This window comes from Enhydra lutris, unplaced genomic scaffold (genome assembly GCF_002288905.1).
Source record: "Enhydra lutris kenyoni isolate GAN:26980312 unplaced genomic scaffold, ASM228890v2 scaffoldscaffold20, whole genome shotgun sequence".
Classification (NCBI taxonomy): Eukaryota; Metazoa; Chordata; class Mammalia; order Carnivora; family Mustelidae; genus Enhydra; species Enhydra lutris.
The window spans coordinates 15,723,163-15,747,479 of record NW_019154104.1 but is presented as its reverse complement, the minus strand read 5'-3'; the positions used below and the strand labels follow the sequence as shown (position 1 = coordinate 15,747,479).

General features: G+C 44.9%; 1 protein-coding gene across 2 annotated transcripts in view; it reads left to right on the top strand.

Moving 5' to 3' along the window:
• LOC111148522 (neurexin-3-beta) overlaps window positions 1-24,317 on the top strand; it is a 1,534,880-nt gene that overhangs the window by 438,974 nt on the left and 1,071,589 nt on the right. For both annotated transcript variants that reach the window (XM_022505142.1, XM_022505141.1), the window contains 2 exons: window positions 7,313-7,751; window positions 11,923-12,306. In XM_022505142.1, the coding sequence (XP_022360850.1) occupies window positions 7,313-7,751; window positions 11,923-12,306 (823 nt within the window). The remainder of the gene's footprint in view (window positions 1-7,312; window positions 7,752-11,922; window positions 12,307-24,317) is intronic.

Below are 24,317 nucleotides of genomic sequence, written 5' to 3'. Positions count from 1 at the left end.
CTGAGACTCCCATCTGGGTTGAATGGGCAAGAGAGTAGGATAGAATGACATCAGTTAGCAATGAATACCACCTGTGAGGAAGAAGAATGGAAACACATATCTGCCAACATGGTTCTTGCAATAAATGAAGTCTTTATAGTATCCCAGATACCCCCCTCCCCCAAACTTGATTGGCTGGGATTATGTTTTATGGGATATGTGAACGTATGGTGGCCTGTTCCTGATCAGCCTTTTTAACTGAATAAAGTCCTCAAAAGTTCTCTTTCTTGAAAAAAATGTAGACCTTTACTGTGATTGTGTTAAAGGTTGGAAATCTTTTTCAACGTTTTAGTGTCTCCATCTGTAACTGAGCATCAACCTAATTATTTCCATTTCACAAAGAAGCCATCAGACAAATATATGTTTAAGTCTTGAGCACAAGTGGTAATGACCAGCCTTATTATTATTATTATTATTATATTATTAGCAAGGCTCTTAGGTTGGAAACCATGGCTTTTTGATTCCTGAGGACAGAGTAACTGGCCCACAGCTTTCTCTCTCTCTGGTTGACTGCCTGGATGCCCAGAGGACCAGAAGCTTTTTTCAAAACGTGGGAAGGTCTGTGGACTTTGGTGATTCAGCATCAGTTTGCCTGGATTGTTTCTGTCACTCCACCTTGCCATGTGTCCCTTGTCTCTTTTCCTGGGCACTCTTTTACAAACGGGACCGCAGATTGGAGATGATAAACTGGTGAACCCTTGTAAGACGCAGCTCGTGGATATGTTTGATTTGACCCACGGTGTTGATTCACTGAACGTTGAAAACATTTGATTAATTGTCAGCGTTCTACTACTGTCTTTGTAAGCCTGTAGCTCAGTTCCCATTTTCCATCTCTGGTGCTTAGTGTTGATCTTGGTGGACCCTGCCCACTGTGCAGAGGACACAAAGCATGAACATGGTGGTGTCCATGGTAGGTAGCAGGTGGGGCTTCGAGCCTTAGCTTTGATGTTAGCTGTAACTCACAGTTAGTTCGCTGACCCTGTGAGCAGATGTAGATGCAGATGTGGCCCTGGCCATGCCAGATACTAGGCTCTTCTGACTTTGGAAGCGAGGAGGACCATCTGCTGTCCCATTTGTGTTTGGACTTCACTGCTGGAGTTGAGTCAGTGGTACATTCTGATAGAAGATGTGAATGATAATGAATCCGAAATCTGTGCGTGCGTATGGTGGGGCTGTGTGTGTGAGAGAGGAAGAGGGAGAGCAAGGGAAACAAGGAATGGCTGCCATCAGGCATTTATATATATTATAAATGCCACAGTAGGCAATTATGTGTATATATTTTTTATTTTTATTTTTATCTTTTATTTTTTTCTACTTTAGAGTTTCTTAAATCCTGTCCATCACTAGTTTGAGCCCGGTCTCTTGTGTAGACAGCCACCTTAGAATTTACACTCAGAGAAAATCTTTTTTTCCTAAAATTGCTTCATGCCAGGCTATCCTGTCTGTTGATTTAGTTCTGTTTTTTCACAGAAAATAACAAAATGAATAGTTATTTGTAGACAACTATTAGATAACTCCCATTTGTTGAGTGCTTATTATGAAGGGCAGGAACTGTGTCCAGTATTTCTGTGTACAACAGCATTACCTTCTTTATTTCTATTTCTTACCATCCTGTGAAGTGAGATGTGCTTTCCACAGTTCTATGGGGAAAGACTCTGACGCTGAGACAAGTTAACTGTTTTGTCCAAGGTCACATAGCGGGAACGGGTGGCGCAGGACCCAGCCCCCGTGAGTGAGCCCTTGAAGCCCATTATCTTAACCACTCGAGTCCAGCAGCTAATTTAATGCAGACATGAGCATTTATTAAGCATCTGTACAAGGAAATGCTAGTTCAGATTTTAAAAGGTACGGTGCTTAATTTTTGGTGATAGGGTGTTTGAGGTCTACTAAAAAGATGGGACCTGTGCTTATTTAAAGGAAACAAGGTTGAGTGTTTTGAGTAACAAAGGAGTGGAGCAGACAGTTCATAGGGAGGGGTTCACAGACCAGAGATAACAATTGCCTGAAGGACAGAGGGGAAGTAGGGCAGAGAAAGCGGGATGTGTGATTCTGTAGCGGCCCTGGGAGCCAGATTCTTTCAAAAGTGCTTCTTATTTATGTCTTTACCCTGAGTAGGAATGTTACGCAGTAATAAGATTAGCCCGAACATTTATCTAGAAGCTGCACTATCCAGGAAGCTAAAGAGAAAAAGCTCATTTTATTATTGTCTATTGTCAGTGGATTATTTTTGGGTAGGGGATCACTGTATCTTTGTCTTTGGCTTGTCCTATGTAAACTGTTCCACACATAGGTATACTGAAAGGGTTTATTGGGATCTGTAGTCAACATATTAAGGCAGTTCCATATCAAGGCACCCTGACCCTGGCCCCTCGCCGTTCTGTTTTGTTCAGCCTAGACACTTCAGGGAGCGTCCCTCAGCATCCTGAATTTCAGCTGTCCTCCACTGACCTGGATCAGAGCAATGGTGCTCAGGCATCAAGTCACAGACCTATAAATGATGGTCTTAGAAGCTGATCTGGTGGTTTTTACTGAAATTGTCCTTTATGTAGGCCCACAGAGGATTGAAGATGCTTTAAAAGAACAAGAGGGAAAAAAGAATCCAGGTGGTATTCTCCTATTCCTGCACAGGAGAAATGGTACCAAGAGGCCATCTGGGCACTTCAGGGCACAAGCCCACATCCCCTCATTCCTTCTAATTCACCAGAGTGCAGAGGGATGTGGCATTACAGCAGAATGCATGCAAACTTGTTCTCAGAGAGCCGAGCACACAGTGGTCTAGGAGAAGGTGGAAGAGAGAGGAAGAGAAGCACCTCTGTGAGTGGAGACTGTGTCTGCCTGCTAGATTTATTCTCATGGACCTGCCATCTAACTCCAGTGCCACAAATGAGTTTCATATACAAGGCGCATCATGTAAATTAGAAGAGTCCCTCCTTTTCCGATCAGGGCAAGTGGTCTGGGCAGTAGGAAGACAGCTGCATCACCGTCAGGCAGTCGAAGGTTTCTGACTTTGTCACATGGAAGGATCAGCAAGGACCAGAGTAGCCAGAGAGGGCCTGGAGTGGGTATGGATGTGGGTCCTGGTGAAGGGGCACCAGGAGAGGAGAAGAAAGCATGGTAGTGTGGGAAACATAGTGGGTGAAGATGCAGAAACACCTGCACTTGAGCTCAGACAGAAGCCCCTGAAGTGACTCCTGAGAGGGAAGAATGGGACATACCAGGTGTGATGGGTTCACAGGACAAAACGGATTAAGGGGTTTTTGCTTTATGGGTAAGCATGGGCCACTGGAGAGCCTAGAAACTGCCACCCCTAGAGTGTGGCCCTGCCCCAGTACAGTCTGAGAGATCTGGGTTCAAGTTCTAGTTAACTCCTCAATGGCTGGATGATCTTGGACACAGACCTGTCTCCTGTCTGTACAATGCCGCTAGGGCTACCTATTTCTCTTGCTTACCGTCAGGCACATTGTAGATGCTCAGTAGATGGAAACTGTTTTTGTTACATTGTTCCCGCTCTCATATCTTGCCTTAGTCCTCACGTTGCTCCTGTGTGCCTTTGTATCGGGGATTCTGGAGGCATGGAAGTACAGCTTTTCTGAGAGACTCTGTCTCAACTGGGAGACTCTGTCTTCACCTGTTTTACTCCCCGGCCTCGTAGGCATGAGCTACAAGTCCAAATGGTGGTCTTTACAAGCCTGTGTGTGGGGTAGTCAGACCAGCTTATCTTTCTTTGTGACTGTCTCTGCCACTCAGTCTGTGTGACATCTTCCCTCATGGGGAGTCACTTCCACTTGTCTTTAATTGGTCCTCGTTGGGGCAGCTTGTCAGCCCAGCCTGCTCTCTGTCACTTGATGCCGCATCTCTTCCTCCTTCGGTCATCCGTCGGGGACTTGCCTTTAGCTGAACAGAGAACACTGTACTAGATACTAATTTGTCTCGTAAGGGGGGGCTGGTAGGGTCTCTTGCCTCCATGCCCTCCCCAAGGCCCTGGTACCTTTCTGCATGGCTGTGGTCCTGGCCGTGGTCCTACACCAGGCGGGTGGGGGAGACAAGGTTGCTAACCATGGAGCTTCCCAGTTGAGTACCCCCAGGCTACAAGAGCCCCTGTCCTCTTATCCCTTTCTTCTTGGTGGGGGTTCTCAACAGAACTTTAGGCCATGCTCCAGGCAGTTTCTGGCAGTATGCCAGCACCACTGGAGACAAGGGTATGCTATTATTTCTTCCTAGGTTTGTGTATTGGCGTGGAGTTTTCTGTGTTCTGCCACATATAACATCCCTCTCGATCTTGATAATAGCCTTGGGGGAAAAGGGGAGCTGTTTCTAGTGTAGGTTTTTGAAGTTCCTGTCTTTGGAAATGGGACTCAGAGAGTTTATCCATCTGTCAGTAAGAAAGGTGAGGAAACTCCAGGTAAATAGAGAAGTAATTTCTAGGTCATGGAACAGAGAGAGAGCCCACCTTCAAAGAGCTTTTGAGAAAAGTCTGGTACTTTGGCCAGTGTGTGGCCCTGATTCTCCTGTGTGTCCCTCTGGAAACCTGCACTGTACTGATTTACCTCAGGTCCCAGTCTCAGCTGCATACCTTTCTCAAAGTGTCCCTCTTCACAGTACTCTGCATCACTTTATTTTTATTTTTTAAAATAATTTTATTTATTTTGAGAGAAAGATTGAGCAGTGGGAGGACAGAGGCAGAGAGAGAGAGAGAGAGAGAGAGTCTCAAGCAGATTCCCCACTGAGTGTGGAGCCTGATGCAGGGCTTGATCTCAGGATCCTAAGATCAAGACCTGAGCAAGAATCGAGAGTCAGACGCATCACTGACTAAACCACCCAGGGGCCCCTATCCTGCATCCCTTTAAAAGGCTTTTTCTTTTTTCTCTCCTGCCTCATGTAGGGATGCATGAGTTCTTTATCCATGTATTATTCAGTGGAACCAAGTCTCAGTTTGCCCCCCTGGGATGAGCTATTGTTATACATTAATAATTAATCTTAACAAGTGATTCGAATCAGAGGCATTTAACCAAACGCAGAGAAAGCCAGTTTGTTTGTGACAGAGAGCTCTCCCATGCTGGGGCACAATAGTGGGGTTAGAAAGGAGAAGTTGCCAGTCATTAAACTTTGTTTCTTTTCTGGCTCACTGGAGTGATTGATTGCCTAAGGATCCCACAATATTTCCGCTTTCACACGGTTAGTCCAGTAGTGCTCAGATGAGACATTCAGGAAGCTGAACTTGCATGATTTTCTATGTAATGTTAAAGATGACCTTCCCAGGTGTTGCTAGTGGGACCTCATTCCGAGTAGCCACAGTGGTAAAGCACGTGGTTGCGAGAGTCCAACTCCCTGGGTTCAAGGCCTGCTTTGCCAGTTACCAGATGTCGTGACTGTGAACTGGTTCCTTAACTACTCTCCACATCTGTTTCTACATCCGTAAAAGCGGGGGATGATGGTGGGTGTCTCAAATGGGTGTTGTCAGCATCTGATGGGGGATGGTAGGCTTTAGATCCTTAGCGTGGTATCTGGTAGTAGGTGCTCAGTAAATATTAGTATCACTGTTATTTTCAGTGTTATCGACGATGGTTAGGCCCATTGTCAAGGCCATATAGTAGGTGAGGCATTTTCAATTCTTTGTCATTAGTTGTATATTAAAAGGCCAACAGTTCTGCTCTACCCTCTCCTGGTGCTGGGGAAGAGAAGGAAGACAATTCTATAGTTGGATATTAGGGATTAAACAATTTGTATTAGAATGACCCATCCATGATGGGTCAAAATGAAATGACCCATTTTTTCACTGAGATGGATTGTAAGACTTATTTTAGTATTTAAGTTTTGTTATTTTGCTGAAAATGGAGATGATAATACAATCTTTTGGGGGGTCATGGAAAGGATGAAATGAGACTAACAGCTACATTACCTCCCTACAAAGGAGCTGAGATTTCTGTGCCCTTACTCTGTGTCATTCCAAGTGCTCAACATGTATTAACTCATTTCACCCTTGCAAAGTAGTTTACGCATGTGTTCCCATTTTCAGAGGGGAAGAGAGATCCAGAGGAGTTAAGTGACTCTGCCAAGGTCACACAGTTCATAGGTAGTGGATGTAGAACTTGAGCCGAAATCTGGATCCTGACTTAGAATTTGAATAAGATGATGTAAAGCACACAGCAAAGTAATTGCCATAATCAATTGTAATGTTAGTCCCTTTCCCTTTCATTTTTTTCCCCCTGTTTATTGGAAAGATGTTACTTAGAGATCAGGGGACCAAGACCCATCCCAGAGCACTGCAATCAAAATTCAGTTCTAGTAACAGCACAACCTCTTTGAAATTCTGATTTGGGGGAATATCATTAATCCCTGCTTTTATATGGATTACAACTGGTTTCAAAAATCATAATAGTTTTTTTTTAGTGTTTTAAGGTGTTTTATTCTCCCACCATATGTATATGGAGGGCACATACATGTGCAAAAAACACAGATCTCCTTCCCCACCAATTCTAACACTGAATAATTTTCTTTTAGTAATACATGTGCATGGTGGGAAAAAAAAACAATGCAACAGGGTACTGTGAAAAGTCAGTCACCCTCTTATTCTTGAATATGAAACTGACAAAACCCACTCCCCAGTGACAATTTTATAGTTTCCTGTGTTTCCTTCCAAAGCTTTTTTATGCATTTATGAGCATATATACATATTACACACATGCCTCCACCAACACACACACACACACACACACACACACACACACTTAACACTACACAATAATGTAGTACACACTTCTATGTTCCTTGCTAATTTCACTTAACAATTTCTTGGAAAGCATCCATGTCAAAACCAGAGCACTACCTTGTTTTTTAGGACTGCATGATTGTCCGTCATGGGAGGTGCCAGTCTGTTGTTGATGGTCATTTAGGTTGTTTCTGGTCTTTTACTAAGTATACTGCAGTAAATATCTTTGTGTTTAAATATTAGTATTTGTGAAACTCAGTCTCTGTTGATTTTTGCTTGCAAACTGGTATTGTATAACTTTCTGACAACACAAAAAAATTGTCCAGAAGGAGACAACCCAAAAGGAATAAAATAGAAATGTGGGGGCTTTTTCCAGGGCTTAGGTGTACCCCACAGGTCTCTCCCGACGCTTTTTCAAATGCCGTAGCTCCCATTTCTCATACGGATTCAGACGTACTGTGTCCTGAAGCCTCTTCTTGGGCTTTTTTCCCGGGTGCCCAGTGAGCAGTGGCTGGTAACTCTTTGCAAGATTGATTCATATGGCTCTTGTTTGGCTTTTGACAGGTTGTTTATAAGAATAATGACATCCGTCTGGAGCTGTCTCGCCTGGCCCGGATCGGGGACACCAAGATGAAAATCTATGGTGAAGTTGTATTCAAGTGTGAGAATGTGGCCACGCTGGACCCCATCAACTTCGAAACCCCAGAGGCATACATCAGTTTGCCCAAATGGAACACCAAACGCATGGGTTCCATCTCCTTTGACTTTCGCACCACTGAGCCCAACGGCCTGATTCTCTTCACTCATGGCAAGCCCCAAGAGAGGAAGGACACTCGGAGCCAGAAGAACACCAAGGTGGACTTCTTTGCTGTCGAACTCCTCGATGGCAACCTATACCTGCTGCTTGACATGGGCTCAGGCACCATCAAAGTCAAGGCCACTCAGAAGAAAGCCAATGATGGGGAATGGTACCACGTGGACATTCAGCGAGATGGCAGATCAGGTAGGAAGGGGCACGGTGGGGACTGAGAAGAGAGGAAAGCTGCAGCTTTTCAGTCCGTTTGCCGGCTTTATATTTTTTTATTTTAATGTTTGCACTTGCATGCATGTTTGACTCTTTTGCTGTTCTCTTTAATGGTTGTTGTAAGATTATGTTTCTGAACAAGATATCTTGTCTTACCGACAGTGCACGTGGTCTTCCTTCTCTTGTCACTCACGGCACAGCCGTCTCAGTGATAGCTCCAAGGCTCTGGAGCCAAGCACGGTTTTACAAGTGGCATTTCCACTCCTACCAAAGAGGCTGTCATGTAACTGGTGTGATGGGTTTTTTTTTTTTCCTCCCCTCTTTTTCTTCTCCTTTTTCTCATCACCATGGAAACACAATTGTGACATCACAGATGCTGCATTATGTGATGACTCTGTAGGATAAGCTTCACTGTGTAAGAGTTTATGCAGTGCTACGCCCTTCAATAATTGGCAAGAGTCGTGTTGCAGGGAGAAATTATGACAAGAAAGGAAAAGGCAAATTGATTTTTCCTGAAGTCATGTTCAATTTAAAGCCTTCCTTTGGTGCAAGAGCCTATATTTCACTCTTTGCTCAGACCTCACTGACTCTCCCTTCCTCTTCCTAACCTTTACATTTGGTTTAAATGGCTTTGTTTCTGCAGCCGCAGATCAAACAAGTGAGCCCCAGGCAGTACATAGCTACTGTGGAACGGTAACAGAGAGGGAGGAAACACACACACACACATACACACACACGCGCAGTCTGGAGCTTTTGAATGCCTGGACAGTCTGCCTAGCTTTCTCTGGACCATGCGGCAGTGAAGGTCACATTCTGTGCTATCAGAATGGACATGTCACCCAGAGTGGTAACTGGAGCACTTGAATTTCACACTGATTTCCTGATTCTCCATTTAGGTGGGGTTATACTCAAGAGGAAGGGTCTTGGTGGTGTTTTTTGTCATTTTAAGGACTCTCTCCTGGGAAACACAAAAAGTCTTTCATTTGGACATTTTCATGTTGGCGCATTTGGCCGCTAAGAGAAAGCAATAGGTTCCCTCCAAAGGCTGCGGCTGGGAATGGCTGAGCTTTCCTGGGACGGCTTTTCTGCATAATCCTGCAGGCAGAGGGATGACGGAGACGGGCAGTGTTGACCTTAGGAGGAGCTGGATGGGTTCTGCCGAGAGGGCAGATGGATGGCAGATTGTAGCCCTGGCTGGTTTAGTGCCCAGCAGGATGCCTTATCGATTGTCTGAAATCTAATCGGAGCCAAGAGGCTTCAAATTAAATGTGCTTGTTGAGTAAGAATGAACAGTTTGTGCTTTTTTAACAGAAAAGACACAAAAAACTAATTTCTCTGGAGGCTGAATCTTTCTCTCTCTCTTTCTAAATTTACCCATACAGTGTCAACAGGGGCAGAGCCAGAAAGCTATCCTAAAATTATAGGGGAAACACTTCTGTTGGTTTTAGGACCATGTGTTTTGGGTCTCTGGAGTTCCTTTATGGTTGATGGGTGTCAGGATTGGCTAGCCTAGACCTGACGCAGCTTCAAGGTTACCTATCTGTGTGTCATGGATGGCCTAGAGCACACGAAATTGTTGGATGTTTACTTCTGTTTATTCCCAGCACGGATGGCTTTTTCATATGGGGCACTTAGTTGTTAGAACCTTTGGTGGACCCATCTTTGGCAAACCTGTCTGGATTTCTGAAGCCTTGGATTTCATATCCGGAAGCTATAACATTGGCCAATTCTGATACATTTGATCAACACCTATAATAATTTACTGAGTAAGCAAATCCTTATCCCATGAACACAGCAGAACATCAAACTTAATATGATCTGTTAAACTTCATTTCTTCACAAGGGTATTTTCTGGTATATTTTTAGTTACGAACATGTACAAGGGTGAATAGTTCTAAAAATGTCTGCATACTCGAGTGTGGTGCCTAAGCAGGCTCATGCTGAAGCCTGACATGGGAGGAGAATGGTGATCCCTCCCCGGTTGGGGGACTTGTTCTTGAAACTTGATTAAGTGCATTCAAAACGGTTGTGGTCACACACTCACAGGACGGATTTCCCTCCGGATGTATTTATGGCTCCAACATTTAAATCCGCCTCAGTGCTGTCCTTATTTGGCAAAAGCTGCTCTTCCAGGTTGGGGATCCAGCCTCTCTGTGGGCTTGTGAAGGGCAGAGAAAGCAAGCAGTGTGAGAGGAGAGGAGATGCTAGCCTCAACGTCCTCGTTTGTGAGATGGTGCCCCTGTTAGCTCCTCCCTCGCGAGATTGTTAGGAGGATCAAGTCCAGAAAAGCACGCACAGCACTTAACAATGGTGACCAGGACAGAACGATTGATACGTAGGTTTCTACCATTTTAAAAACAAAAATGCAAAGCTGATTTCTCCAGGGGAAAACCTTGAGAATAGAGTGGGGGAAGCGTGTGCCGTTGGCATAACCCGCCCAGCAGCCTCTAAGGCTTGCCTTCTCATTACGAGTGCGTGTCACTTTCTTGATCTTACAGGGTCTTCTTGGTCCTTCAGGCTATCCCTTTCATAGCCCAGGGGACTGAGACTCAGGCAGAAGTGAAGGCTGCCTGATAAATGGCAAGATCCAGATATCTTGGTACCAATAAAGCCCTTTAAGAATACCAATTAAGGGGCGCCTGGGTGGCTCAGTGGGTTAAAGCCTCTGCCTTCGGCTCAGGTCATGATCCCAGAGTCCTGGGATTGAGCCCCACATAGGGCTCTCTGCTCAGCAGGGAGCCTGCTTCCACCTCTCTCTCTCTGCCTACCTCCCTGCCTACTTGTGATCTGTCAAATAAATAAATAAAATCTTAAAAAAAAAAAGAATACCAATTAAATTTAAGATTTCTGGCATCATGTTCACATATCACCTTAATTTTACAGTTTCCTTGATTTTATAGTTTAGGAAAATGGACTGTAAAGTAGCTTGGGGAATGGCCTAGGGTCAGAAGGCCATTTAGGACTTGAATCCCAGTCCCGAGTTCCCAGGCCAGGCTCTAGGTTTGCACAGTCTCATTGATGGGTCCACGGCTCTGCTGCTGCTGTGCCTCGTCTGCCCCTCTGATCTCGTCTCCTGCTCACCCATCGGGCCCTCCCATTCTAGTCACACTCTGGCTTACCCCAGGGCCTTTGTAGGTGCTGTTCCCCCTGCCTGGCATGTTTTTCCCCTTGGACTTGGCATGGCTGGGTCCTTTTCAATATTGTGGTTTGAGCGTACCTGTCCCCTGCCTGGAGAAGCCTTCACCCACTATACATTTTTAAGGAGAAACCACCCATTCTTCTCTCTTCCTAGTACCGACCATTACCTAATTTCTCTTGCTTATTGAGTCATGTGTTTAATTTCCGTCTCTCTGCTCTGGAATATCAGCACCACAAGAGCAGAGACGTACCTGTCAAGTTCATCTCTGTGCCCGCCAGTATACCAGAGACACAACAGGTGTGCAGTACATACTTGTTAAATGAATAAACAAAGATGTTCCAGTTAAAATTTCTCCAAGGAAATGCTCCAAATATTCACTGGTGGGGCTGGTAGCTAATGGCAGTATAGACGGTAGTAGTGTATGGAGGGTTCCATCATTTTGGGCATGGTAAGTGAGGGATGAAGACTTAAGCAAGCACTTCCAGAACCCTTACTCTGTCCCACATCCTGAGGAGCAGTTTACACATAGGATCTTATCTAATCATCATGCCGGTCTCTGAGGAAAATTATTTTCCCATTTTACAGGTGAGGACATTGAGGCCATGGCAGGTGAAATTACGTCTTCAGGGTTACACAGCTAGTACCTGGTAGAGCTGAGATTTAAACACAGGCAGCGGCTGGGCTGCCCTTAACCTCTTCAGCAGGTGATCTTCCGGCCGAGACTCTGTAGAGCAAAGACATCAGCTTAGGTCTTCGTTGACTGAGATGGTCCTGAATCCTCCTACCAGTGAGAGTGTCTTAGCAGCAAAGACTGGAACCAAATGACCGAACATTTTCCTTCCTACCGTCCGGAAGCCTCTCATCCCCTTGCTTACATTGTTCTCACCTGGCCAGGTACCATGAGTCTCTGAGCGCACCTGCCGGGCTCCTTTCATTTGGTTCATTGACTGGCAGCCTCACCTGCGATGCCCCGAGGGCTGTTAGCTCACTGTTTCCATCCTTCCATCCCAGGTACCATATCAGTGAACAGCAGGCGCACGCCATTCACCGCCAGCGGGGAGAGTGAGATCCTGGACCTGGAGGGGGACATGTATCTGGGCGGGCTACCGGAGAACCGTGCCGGCCTCATCCTCCCCACTGAGCTCTGGACTGCCATGCTCAACTACGGCTATGTGGGCTGCATCCGTGACCTGTTCATTGACGGGCGCAGCAAGAACATTCGACAGCTGGCGGAGATGCAGAACGCTGCGGGCGTCAAGTCCTCCTGTTCGCGGATGAGCGCCAAGCAGTGCGATAGCTACCCCTGCAAGAACAACGCAGTGTGCAAGGACGGCTGGAACCGCTTCATCTGCGACTGCACGGGCACTGGCTACTGGGGAAGGACCTGTGAAAGGGGTGAGTTGGCCCTCATGGGTGGCATGCAAGGTCTGGGTGGGCATCATGTACAGCAGGTGTGTCCCGATATAGACCAGAAGCATTTCCTCCCATTCACTGCTTTCCAGATTATACTCTTTCTGCCTCTGGATGTGTGAATTTGTTGAACTAGGGTTGGATCCTGGAAAGGGAAACTTTAGAGTAAATATTACCAAGCTCATGATACTTTCTGGATTAAGTATGAGACATTTTCTATCCAGAGTGGGTGAATACTTCTCTTTTGGGTTTCTGCATGGGCTAACGAACCTGCTGTTTCATTTATTCATTTAACTCATGCGTTTCGGAGCTTTCTGCATGCTAGCTCTTGGATGAGGCTTTAAAAATACACTATTGAACAAGGTGGGCCCAGGCCTGATCTCATGGAGTTGCTGTCTGTTGGAATATTTAGTCATGAAACAAATAATCACAAATGTGGTGAACTCTTTAAGAAGGCAGCGTGATGTATTGGTAAAGGACATGAACACCGGAGCTAGGCTGAATGAGAAATCTGACCTTTATGGAGTGATGTGAACTTGATCAAGGTAATCAATATCTTTGAGACTTGATTTCCCCCTCTATAAAATAGGAGTAATCACTTACCTACGTCAGAAGGTAGTGGTGATGATTAAGTGAGTTAGTAGACGATGGCTTAATAAATGTCCGTGATTGTTACAGTAGTAGTTATTGTCATAAATATCATTAAAAGGAAAATGGAAGTTTGGGGGGCCCTTTGCAGGGGGACCCAGCATGCCGTGGACATTTACAGAAAGCTGCTTCCAGGAAGAAATTTTGCAATCTGAGACTTGAAATAGGAATAGGAGTTAGCTTGGCAAAGAGTTTGGAGGAAGGCATGTGTCTTAGACAAGAAAGGAATGTGCCAAGGGACAGAGGTTAGAAACTGGGTCACAGGTGGGGAAGGGAATGAAGTCCAACAAGGACTGGAGTGTGGCATGAAGCGGGGGAAGGGCATGAGAGCTGGCTGAAGAGGAGGGGAGCACCAGTCCAGGATGCGGGGAGAAGCCCCTTGTCATTCACCACGTTGGCATCTTGTGTTTGCACTGAAGTACAGTTTGGGCAAAGGGCAGAGATCAAGGTAAAAAGAAGCAGCATCAGGGCGAGGAGATTCTGGTCCATAAGCTGTGTCCAATTCCAGCTTCGTTTATTCTTTTTTTTTTTTTAATATTTTATTTGTTTATTTGACAGAGAGCTAGAGAGAGAGCACAAGTAAGCAGAGCATCAGGGAGAGGGGGAGAAAGAGAAGCAGGCTCTCTGCTGAGCAGGGAGCCTGATGCGGGGCTCGATCCCAGGACCCTGGAATCATGACCCGAGCTGAAGGCAGCCGCTTAACCAACTGAGCCACCCCGGGCGCCCCCGTTTAATCTTTTATATGCCAAGTTTGTAGACTTCAAGCTGGCTGTCCATAGGTTGTCAATCTCTATTTTATATGAAGGGATAATTTACAGCGTTACCAAGTGTTTAGGAAAAGTGTAGCTCTAGGGCTTGAAAGATACTCCATATGCAGTAGACATAGTTCTGCTCTCAAGCAGTTTATCATTTGTTTATGGGAGGAGTTGAGAGGTCTCTACGAGAAATAGTAATAAAATGATACAAGGTGGGCACCTGGGTGGCTCAGTGGGTTAAGCCTCTGCCTTCAGCTCGGGTTATAGTCTCAGGGTTCTGGGATCGAGCCCTGCATCGGGCTCTCTGCTTAGCGGGGAGCCTGCTTCCCCCTCTCTCTCTGCCTCCTGCTCTGCCTACTTGTGATCTCTCTCTCTCTCTCTCTGTGTCAAATAAATAAATAAATAAAATCATTTAAAAAAATTGATACAAGGTAGCAGCGTGGGCACTGTTGGTGGACCAGACTGGGAAGGTAGGGAGAATGAGGGAAGAAAAGATTTTCTTAAGGAGGCAACTGCAAGATCTCATCCCTACAGACCATCAGTGGACAGAATTGTCCAATATCAGGAGTCTGGGGATGAGGATGATTCCTGAACAAACTTGGAACAGGGGCTGGATGACCAGGCAAGGATGTTTTCAAGGTCTGGCTTTTGTGAGGGCCACTGTATAATTAGTTAAGGGGTGTTTCAAGAGAACGGTAGATCTTTCTTTTTTACAGCTGGATCAAAAACAGGACACAGTACACTGGGGCGAAGGAAGAAGAGAGAGCTGTCTTGGGGCTCATGGAATGTAAATTCAGAGTCACTGAATTTTCGAAGCTAGCACAAGCAGAGTAGGAACTAAGATGAGGAAGGAGCCATCTGAACCACAAGTGGGCCACATGGGGCTGGACAGTCTGTCAAGCTCCTAGACTTTTTCCAAACATCGTTATAGGGTAGACTACCCTGGTCCTGGTTTGGGGCAATAGAAAGAGCATTTGACCTCTGAGATGAGTGAGACAGTTTTGGTGTAAGCCACATTGTTCCAGATCTCCCACTACCTATGAAGTCGTGTAAGAACCGAAGATCATTTCAGACCTCTCCCTCCTTCCCCTTGGGTCTCCTCTCAACCCAAGGGCCTTGGGACTGCCGAGGACCGATGGCAGTGACTGTAGCCAGCAGCACACAGTGTCTCTGAGCTCACCTATTCTAAAGGGCAGATCCATGGGAGTTGGTCCAAGATTTGCCAAGAACAGTGAAAGTCACTGCACCTTTTATGTTGTCACTTCTGACTAGTCATTAAGAAGCAGGTGATGGGGAATATATGAGGGACAATTATTCCTGGGACATTACAGCTAAGTCATCCATTCTGGCCAACCGAGAAGGAGCATAACAAATTTAAGACATTTGGTCTAGAAGTCGCTCAAATCCCAGACGGTGCAACTGATTGTTTTGTTCCTCTGCTAATTGTTTTTTGGCCCTGTATTGTTCCTGACACCATGTTCAGAATGAATCAGTGGAGTGTAAAAATGATAGGACTCCACTCACAAGCCGAGAAAATAGAGTTTCCCAATGACATTGTTTTTCTTTATTGAAACTGATTTCTCAGTGGAGATGCTTTGAGCTTCTTTTATTCATTTTTATACATGACACAGACATTTATTGACACCCTTGTATGTTACAGGCCCTGTATCAGATTCTGGAAATGCAAAACCACTGACATAGCTCCTGATTTTGATGAAGGGGTGTATAGTCCTTCCAGGAAAACAAAGGGAAATGTGGGAAATGTGCTAAAATGTGGTAGATGTTTTGCTTTTTGTTTATAGGGGACAGTAGGGCAAACAGATCGGAGAAGCCATGCCTGTGTAAGGGAGTGATGGTAGGGAAAAGGAGATTTGAGGTTTCTTAGATCTTTTTGCCTCCTATTTCTAACAAAACTCTGATCCTATAGGCACTTCTGAAGAGTGGTGAAGGAAAAATATTTGTTAACAGTCTTTATGTAAGGACCATGATCCCCTTGAGATACAAGAAAGCTGCCCCACCCACTGTGACCACATCAATCTGGGCACTCAGTTTACCATTTTCTCTAATTTTTTTCTATAAACACTAACCCTAAGCCTAGAAATGATCATTTGTACTAAAAGTGGTAAGATTAAGATAATTTCGGGGTGCCTGGGTGGCTCAGTGGGTTAATTAAGCCTCTGCCTTCGGCTCAGGTCATGATCTCAGGGTCCTGGGATCAAGCCCCGCATTGGGGTCTCTGCTCAGCGAGGAGCCTGCTTCCCCCCCCCTCTTCCTGCCTCTCTGTCTGCCTCTCTACATACTTGTGATCTCTGTCTGTCAAATAAATAAATAAAATCTTAAAAAAAAGAGATTAAGACAATTTCTTTTTTTTTTTTAAAGATTTTATTTATTTATTTGAGAGAGAGACAGTAAGAGAGAGCATGAGCGAGAAGGTCAGAGGGAGAAGCAGACTCCCCATGGAGCTGGGAGCCCAATGCGGGACTCGCTCCCAGGACTCTGGGATCATGACCTGAGCCAAAGGCAGTCATCCAACCAACTCAGCCACCCAGGCGTCCCGAGATTAAGACAATTTCTAAGGCAATGTGTCCCAACCAGCCCAAACAGTGTCCTTGACTTGGAGTTCGTTGTGGGATCAATCCTTTGGTATCACTGGTCCCACAATAGGAATGGTTGGGTTAGAGAGGCATTTGTTTATATAAAACAGAGAAATCTTAAGGTGGGATGTTAAAACTGGCGTTCAGAGAAAAAGCAGAATTGGGGATGGCCCAGATCAGACACTAGATCAAAGTAGCTCAAGAACTGAAGCAAACTGAGCAAGTATGTCAGTTTGTGGGGCAACACCCAGATCAAAGCTGTCCTCTAGAGACAAGGGAATAGGGCAAGGGTCCTAGGAAATATATGAATATGTGATGTCAAGGTTAACTTGCAGGTGTATCTTTCTCTTATAGTAAAAATGGACGACTCTTGCCTGTAACCTCATGAGAGTGTTTCTGCTGCCTGTGAAGATAGCAACTCTGAATCTTGATGTTTAACAATTGGCTGGATATTATACTTAGATTGTTTTGGGATGATCTGATACTATTCTAAGATGTAGATCTATCTTCCCAGCCCAATTTTTCAGCTTTAGCTATTTTGGCTTGTTATTCATAGTGATGTGGGAGATGTTTGTCTCCATGACCCAAAAAGCAAAGGCCTGTTTTAGCTGCTTAGTGCTAGTCACTTTGGTTAAAATGCTTGTCTGCTGGAAGACCACGTGCCCTCTTGTGAAGCCCTATTGTTTCAAGGAAACATTCTAGCTTGTCTTTCTTAAGAAGATACGATCAGTTGATATGGAGCAACCATGGCATCTTCTCTTTGTCCATGTGGCCAAACTGTTTAGTTCAGTTGGTGGGAGCCAAGCATCGATGGCCAAGACTATGAATGTGATTAGTTTGTGGACCATCAAGCTTCAATTTGGTGAGGCCACTGCAGAGTCTGTCCTCTCCCCTGGATGGCTTTTTCTGAATGTATGCCATCATTGATTTGGCAAGCAAGAAAGGAGGATTCAGCACAAGTCTATTCCTATGACAAGAAAAGTAACCTACATGTAACTGGGGTGGCCTGGTGCTTAATGGCATGAATGTTAGAGTCACATAGACTTGGTTTCTGTGACTTACTAGCTAGGTGACCCACAACCAATTTCTCTCTTAATTCTTCTTCTTCTTTTATTTATTTATTTATTTATTTATTTATTTTATTTGACAGAGATCACAAGTAGGCAGAGAGGCAGGCAGAGAGAGAGGAAGGGAAGCAGGCTCCCTGCTGAGCAGAGAGCCCGATGTGGGGCTCGATCCCAGGATCCTAGGATCATGACCTGAGCCGAAGGCAGAGGCTTTAACCCACTGAGCCACCCAGGCACCCCCTCTTAATTCTTCTAAGCCTCAGTTTCCTTACCTGTAAAATGAGAATACTAATACTTTCTAGGTTGTGTTCTTTTGGTTGCAAGCTACAGAGCTGACTATGGCTAACATAGTCAGGGAAGGGGAATTACTGCATGATTCCATGGAGAGGTACTGATAAATGAAGACCTCACTAACTACCTCTTTAAAAGGGAAGCAGAACAGCTCCAGGGACCCCAAGGCACTGCAACTGATGTGATTCATCTCTCCTAACCTCCAGGTTCTAAATTTTTCTATCTAGAATTGACTTATTCCAAAACCAGAAACTGATTGGGCCAATTTGGTTTGTCTGTCTTTCCTTCCATTAACCAGCTCTGTCCAGGTGGGTGATGACCTACACAGATAGGAAGGATCACCTAGAGGCACATACACGTGTGTGTGTGTGTATGTGTGTGTGTGCACACGTGTGTGTGTGTGTGTGTGTGTGTGTAAACATATACATACAATGTTACTGAACCATTTTCTTAGTGCTCTTCCATGGCTAAGCTCAGCATTCCTGACCCATAAGGCCATATCCTGTTACAGATATCCAGCCATGTGGAACTGCTTCTGTCTGATACAAGAAAATACTTCCTGGGATCATGGAAATTGGATCCCTTTGAGAATATTAATTTGCACAACCAAGAGAATGTGATGAGAGGGTAAATCTGCTCTTCTCACTGGTTCCCGGGATTCCATTCATATGATATAAACACCAGCTGAAAACCAAGAATGCTGATATTTTGAGTTTTCTCAAGTGACTCTTGTTCCAAAGGAAAAGAGTACAGACAGCAGCTGCTCCCCCTTCCAGCTCAGGAACTTCCCTTTCAGCCAACCCTCTGAGTGCTGCTGTGTGCTCCTGGGGTAGTGGCAACACCTTGTGCCTGGGAAGGCTGAGATCCCACTGTTAGATGGATGGGAGTATGTCATTTGGACGCCATATGGAAATTGTGACATCAGAAACAGGAGAGTTGGCAAGTACTATTGAAGTTTCCTGCACCTAGTTCTTGTTTCAGTAGGTGAGGAATTGGAAACCTCACTTTAACTTGGAGTAGCTGTAGAATGGTTAAAATTCACGATTCCTGACTCTTAATCTATTGTACTTTTCATTATATTGAGGAGCCTTTCCTTCCTATATATCTGAAAGAGGTTAGATTGTAAGGTCATTGAAGGAAAAATAATGCATGAAGTATCTCTGTGCCCCCCACCCCCGTTTGAGGGACTGTGCAGTAGACATACAATGTGGTCATTAAATGTCAGGAGGTCTCAGTCCTCTGTCCTGGGTCTCCTGTTAGTCTTCACACTCCCCTTGGTATCTTCATCCATTGCTATGGTGTCAAAGGTCATCTATATGTCAGTGACTCCCAAATCTCGGATTTCTAGCCTGGAATGCTCTAGAATCCCAGATTTCTGTATCTAGTTGTCTACTTGAGATATCCATTTAGACTTCTGATAGGTATATTAATCTTAACATTGAAAAACAGAAATTTTGAGTCCCTCCTCCCAATGTTAGACTTTTTTTTTTTTTTTAAGTTTTCCCCATCTCTGTAAATGGTATCGCAATTGTCTTTGAGATTAAATCTCTCAACAAATACCTGTTGATTGCTTAGTTAATCCTATTCTCATCTATTCAACTCTCTCCCTCTCCACTACCATCATCGTAGGTCAGTCCACGTCAGTCCACACTGATCTCTTTTTTGGACAACTAGGTAGCATGTCATATGATTATGGAAAGCTCAAAGTCATTTTGTGCTTTTAAAAAGAGTATTGAAGTTAGATTATTAAAATGTTTCCTATTTAACACATTCCTGCCTATACTAGCTTTAGTTTCAGTGGCTTCTCTTTCCCTAAATTGTAGGAAACAAAGCTATGATACTTCTTTGGAAATAACTTCGGCATTATCATGGCGATTCCACAAGTAGGCATCTATCTCTTCTCTGTACCCACTGTGGTGAGCTAAGTTGTGAGGGTGCAAATTAGTAGAAGACATTGTTTCTATTCTTCATGAACTCAAAGGCTCGTGGAGGGGATGGAGAAGTAGTCTGCAGATTCTAATGCAGTTTGCGAAGGGCAGTAATTTAGGGAATAATCATAAGGGAAAGAGATAATAATTAGAAATCAAAATATGTTTAGCACAATATATCACTTTGTAACTGGTTCTGGATCCACTGGGGTCTGCTCAGATCAACTCACTGGTTTAGGAATAGAAGGAACCCTAGCTTCCAAGGTCAAATACAATAATGCTGGTCACTTTTGTAGGTTCCAGTACAATGGAGGGTTTACCCTCCATTCCCCAGGGACACCCAGGCCCTTTATTTAGGTATGTGACCTTGAGATTCTTACTTGGATTCTCTGGCCTCTCTGTTCTGCAAAAATAAAATGAGGCAGTTAAGTTTCCTGCTCTCTCAGGGCCCTTCCAATTCTAAAACTCTGTGATTCTCAAATGTCATCAGCTTGGCAGTGTCTTTCCTTATCCTGAGGAGAGGGGTAAAGGTGAGTGAAGGGCAGGATAGGAACGCAAGTTCTTGTTCTTTACAGGCTGTGGAACTCTCTGAGTTAGGAGGCTGGGTTTAGTTATATCAGCACTGCAATGAAGTACTCTGATTCCTTCCTCTATGAAAATTAATGCCTTAGTGTACCGCTAATACTTCAGGCCTGTGATACATAAGTTTTAATTGACGGATTCATGAATTGAACCTTGGATTTCTTTTTTTTTTTTTTAAGATTTTATTTGTTTATTTGACAGAGAGAGATCACAAGTAGACAGAGAGAGAGAGAGAGAGGGAAGCAGGCTCCCTGCTGAGCAGAGAGCCCAATGCGGGACTCGATCCCAGGACCCTGAGATCATGACCTGAGCCGAAGGCAGTGGCTTAACCCACTGAGCCACCCAGGCGCCCGAACCTTGGATTTCTTAAGAGCATTAGAAGGCTGTCACCTTTTCCGTCCAGTTATTTTACCCTTTTTGATGGGGAATGACATGTATCAGAGAAAGGGGCTTCTTAAGAAGTAGAGCATTGATCAACATCAACCAACATGTCCTCACTTTTTCTTATTTGTTGGTGCTTGTCTTATAGAGTTGTATGTCTGGTGACTACCATAGCGGCAAGAAGACTTAGCCTCCTCTTTTTCCTCTTCTTGTTTTCTGCGTTTCTCTTCCCACAGGCTCAAGATTATATGATCCCCGGAAATTGGCCCAGAGTCCGTGAACCCTTCCTAACTGTTACTCCACCAGGTTAGATCCGAGACACTGCTGATCACAGCTGCTCCTGTAACTTTAAAGCGAATCAGGGAAGGAGATTCTAGCTGCTCTGGGGTCTTGAAGCTCAAGGACCTCAGAAGGACAGGCTGGGGACTTTGGACATCTTTGAAAAATCTACAGTTAGGCCTATGCTTAGCCTGAGAACGTGAGGGTCAGAACTTTGGGGCTGCTTAGAGCCATTGCGTGCCTGCTGTGGGCTGTCATTCTGCCAAATGCAGGGACATGGTGGCCATTTATATGGCCCCTCTGTACCTTCATTACTTTCATTACTGCCTGTGCTAAAAGCTTCTTCACTACCGGCAGACACCTGCCCCTTGTGGCTGCAATCAATCGAGATGCTGCTGAATTATGAGAAACAAGGGCCTTAAAAGGCACACGGATTATCACAGCCTTTTCAAGCATCTCTGGCTCTGTGTGTCTTTTCGTAGGTAGGTGAATTCTTGCTTGCTCCCATCTGGGTTACGAGGAAAGGGAAGTTAAGAGATCTATTGATTGAGGGAAATTCTGTGCCTGCTCTCTGTTAAGTCCTGGGCCATTTAACCCTCGCATCCACTCTGCAGGCTGCATATTATGATCCTCATTTTCTGGATGAAGAAACGAAGGGCTGGATTCATTCATTCCAAAGCACCTATTGAGCACCGTGTGCTGGAGACTGCGTTGAGCCCTGAGGATACAGAGCACTGATTGTGTCCCTCCTCACACACACACCAATAAATTCTGATCCCTGAGGAAGGTGACACATAAGTGTGGGGCGGAAGATCATGGACAGCATCGCAGATTGGGTGACACTCAAATTGAGGCTTGGTAGAGTAGCAGGACTCTGCCCAGTAGACCAGGCAGACCAGACAGGTAAATGCATTCTAGGCAGAGGGAACCGGTATGCACAGGTGACTTTGGTAAATAGGAATTTTCCCATGTGGATGGAATCTAAAGTGTGGGAGAAGGATCATTTTAGAAGGTGTGGCTGGAGGGGTGTCTGGGCCAGTTGTGAGGCACCTCGTTTGCACCTCGTAAGCTTGGACCTTATCTCACAGGAGGCATGCCATTTTTAGCAGTGGGATGACAGGATGGCATGTGGGAGACAGGAGCCCATGGACCACTGTACATTAGTTCTGTTTGCATTTGCATTAATTCAGGAATGAGAACTAAGAGCCCCCAGTGAGGTAGAGAGAATGGAGGTTGAGTTTTGGGGACCCACCCAATGGATATTTAAGGGGCAGTGTCAGTGGGACTTAATTGTACAACGACTGAAGAGTGGCCAGGACTGGATTAGAATGAGGGTTTGGCCAGAGAAGTTCCTGTGTCTTCTCTGTTCTACTCAGCCTTCTCAGATCACCCAGAGGTTCTTGGAAGGAGTGAGGAGGACGTTGCTAGGAGTCACCTACATGGGCTGGCCCCGCCCTGAACATATGTGACCAACCCTCTGTCTGTGCCTCGGTTTCCATGTTTACCACCAGGGATATCCATGGTGGCTGCTTACTTGGCTTGTTGGGAACCTCTCTTGCAGAGTCAAAGTGAGCCATGCGCTCACGCTTATGCAGATAAGCCAACATGCCCGTTTTTGAATCTAGAGTTCAGCAATTCAAGGATGAAAAAATTATCTGGCTGGTGTTTTTATCCCATTTTTTTCTTGTTTTGTAGAAATAACCTAGATAAGATTTTTGCATTTAGGCATAAGATACAGGTTGGAACTTGAAAGTGGGAAGGAGGGCTGTGCCAGAAGGGAAAATAACCAAAGCACACACTTCTCCATACTTCAGGTGGTTTGTACTTGGAATCAAGGCATGACCCTGGTGTAATCCTAGATTCTGAAGAATTACGTTAAGATGCTCTGTTGTTCATAACTGTGATGATCTTGACCAAGCTCTCTGGCATAGATTTGATGGGAAAAGTAATTGCAGTTTCTTTGTCTGTTGTAAAATTGGACATATTTGAGATTAAGCCAAAAGATCCTTTCTTTAGAGATAGGAAAACCAGATTTTTAAATTTTCCTGTATTTGGGTTTCTCATTAGGACTTTACACCTATTCCCAAGGATTGCGTATGTGTCTGTGCATAGAGCATATGTGTATAATTTCCTTCCAGTTTCCCAGACTTTTCTCTGTTTTATCACGGGATCTGTTTTAATCCAGTTTCAGATTATGAAGGGCGGGAGACAGTAGCCATGTAGCAATCACAAAGAGAAAGCAAAAACTCAAAACCCGAAACTGGATTGACCCAAAGAAAACCAGGCAGAGTGGGAGGAGTTATAGATCTATAGGCTCAGATGTCATCTAGCACAACCTGCCCCCCCCCCCAGTTTTTGGTTGAGGAAACTGGGGCCTCCAGGTAGGAATTGAGGTGCTCAAAGGGTAGACTATAATGTTCTTAACCCCTCACTTCAGTTCCCTTGCTTGAATTTTTCAAAGAAATATATGCAGGCAGTATCTGTATATATTTTGTGCAGGTGTGTGTGTTCATTTCCCTGTGGCCTACTAAGCAGTAGAATCATGGCCCTGTAGGAGAAGCATTTGGTCAATCTCCAGTAATTTAGTCTTATTGATAAATTGTATTTGAAATGCTGGCAACTGATTTAGAGAGAAGGAATGTGAAGAGAAAGACGTGAATACATTTCTCTTTTCTTCCTTTCATCACGCATCCCATCTTGCCCCATGAACAACAAATAAACGCAGCCCCACAGAGAGGATGTTGTAGGGACAAGTGCTTCTGGGACTTGAAGCTGGAAACCCTGGATCTAACAGCTCTTGGAAGGTCCCCTTCTGTGGGCTATTGGACCGCCATTTCCCTGGCAAAGAGATGCAATCTTCCTTGGAGAAGATCATTTCATGCTTCTTAGCATGTTTAACCTTTACAACAAGGCATTCTCATCAAAATGTCGATAAACATCAACAGAGTCTGTTGAGAGGCCAGTGAATCAGAAACCTTATGAAATCTGTGGGATTAGCACGCTCTCCTTCTTTGTTTCTCCAGGGAAAGAAAGCCCGGAGCCTTTCAGATTTCAATCTTCTCTGCAGGCCCCTTGTCTGGAGTTGCCTGCTGTGGCCCACTGGTGTTTGAATGTTATTTTCCTACAGTTGCCCACGGCCACATGCTCACACCAGCTGAGGGTAGCATGTTCTGTATCTCCATCAGTGACATCGTAAAAGGAAGATAACTGCTCTGATGTTTGCTCAGTTGAATTATTCCCACCCTTGAAGTCTTCCTTTCTGGATGTGAAGTTAGTGGCTGGTGCTTAATGTCACCACACTTGGCGGCCGGCTGCTGCTCACAAGGACTGCATCTCCCACTGGGTGTCTCTTGTCCTCTTGCTCCATTTTTCAGTCTGAAACGAAACTTCTTCCACAAACAACCCAACTTCTCCAGTCGCTGCAAAGTGGGGCCTCCTTCTGTGAAGGGCTACAAAGTCAGGTCTATGTGG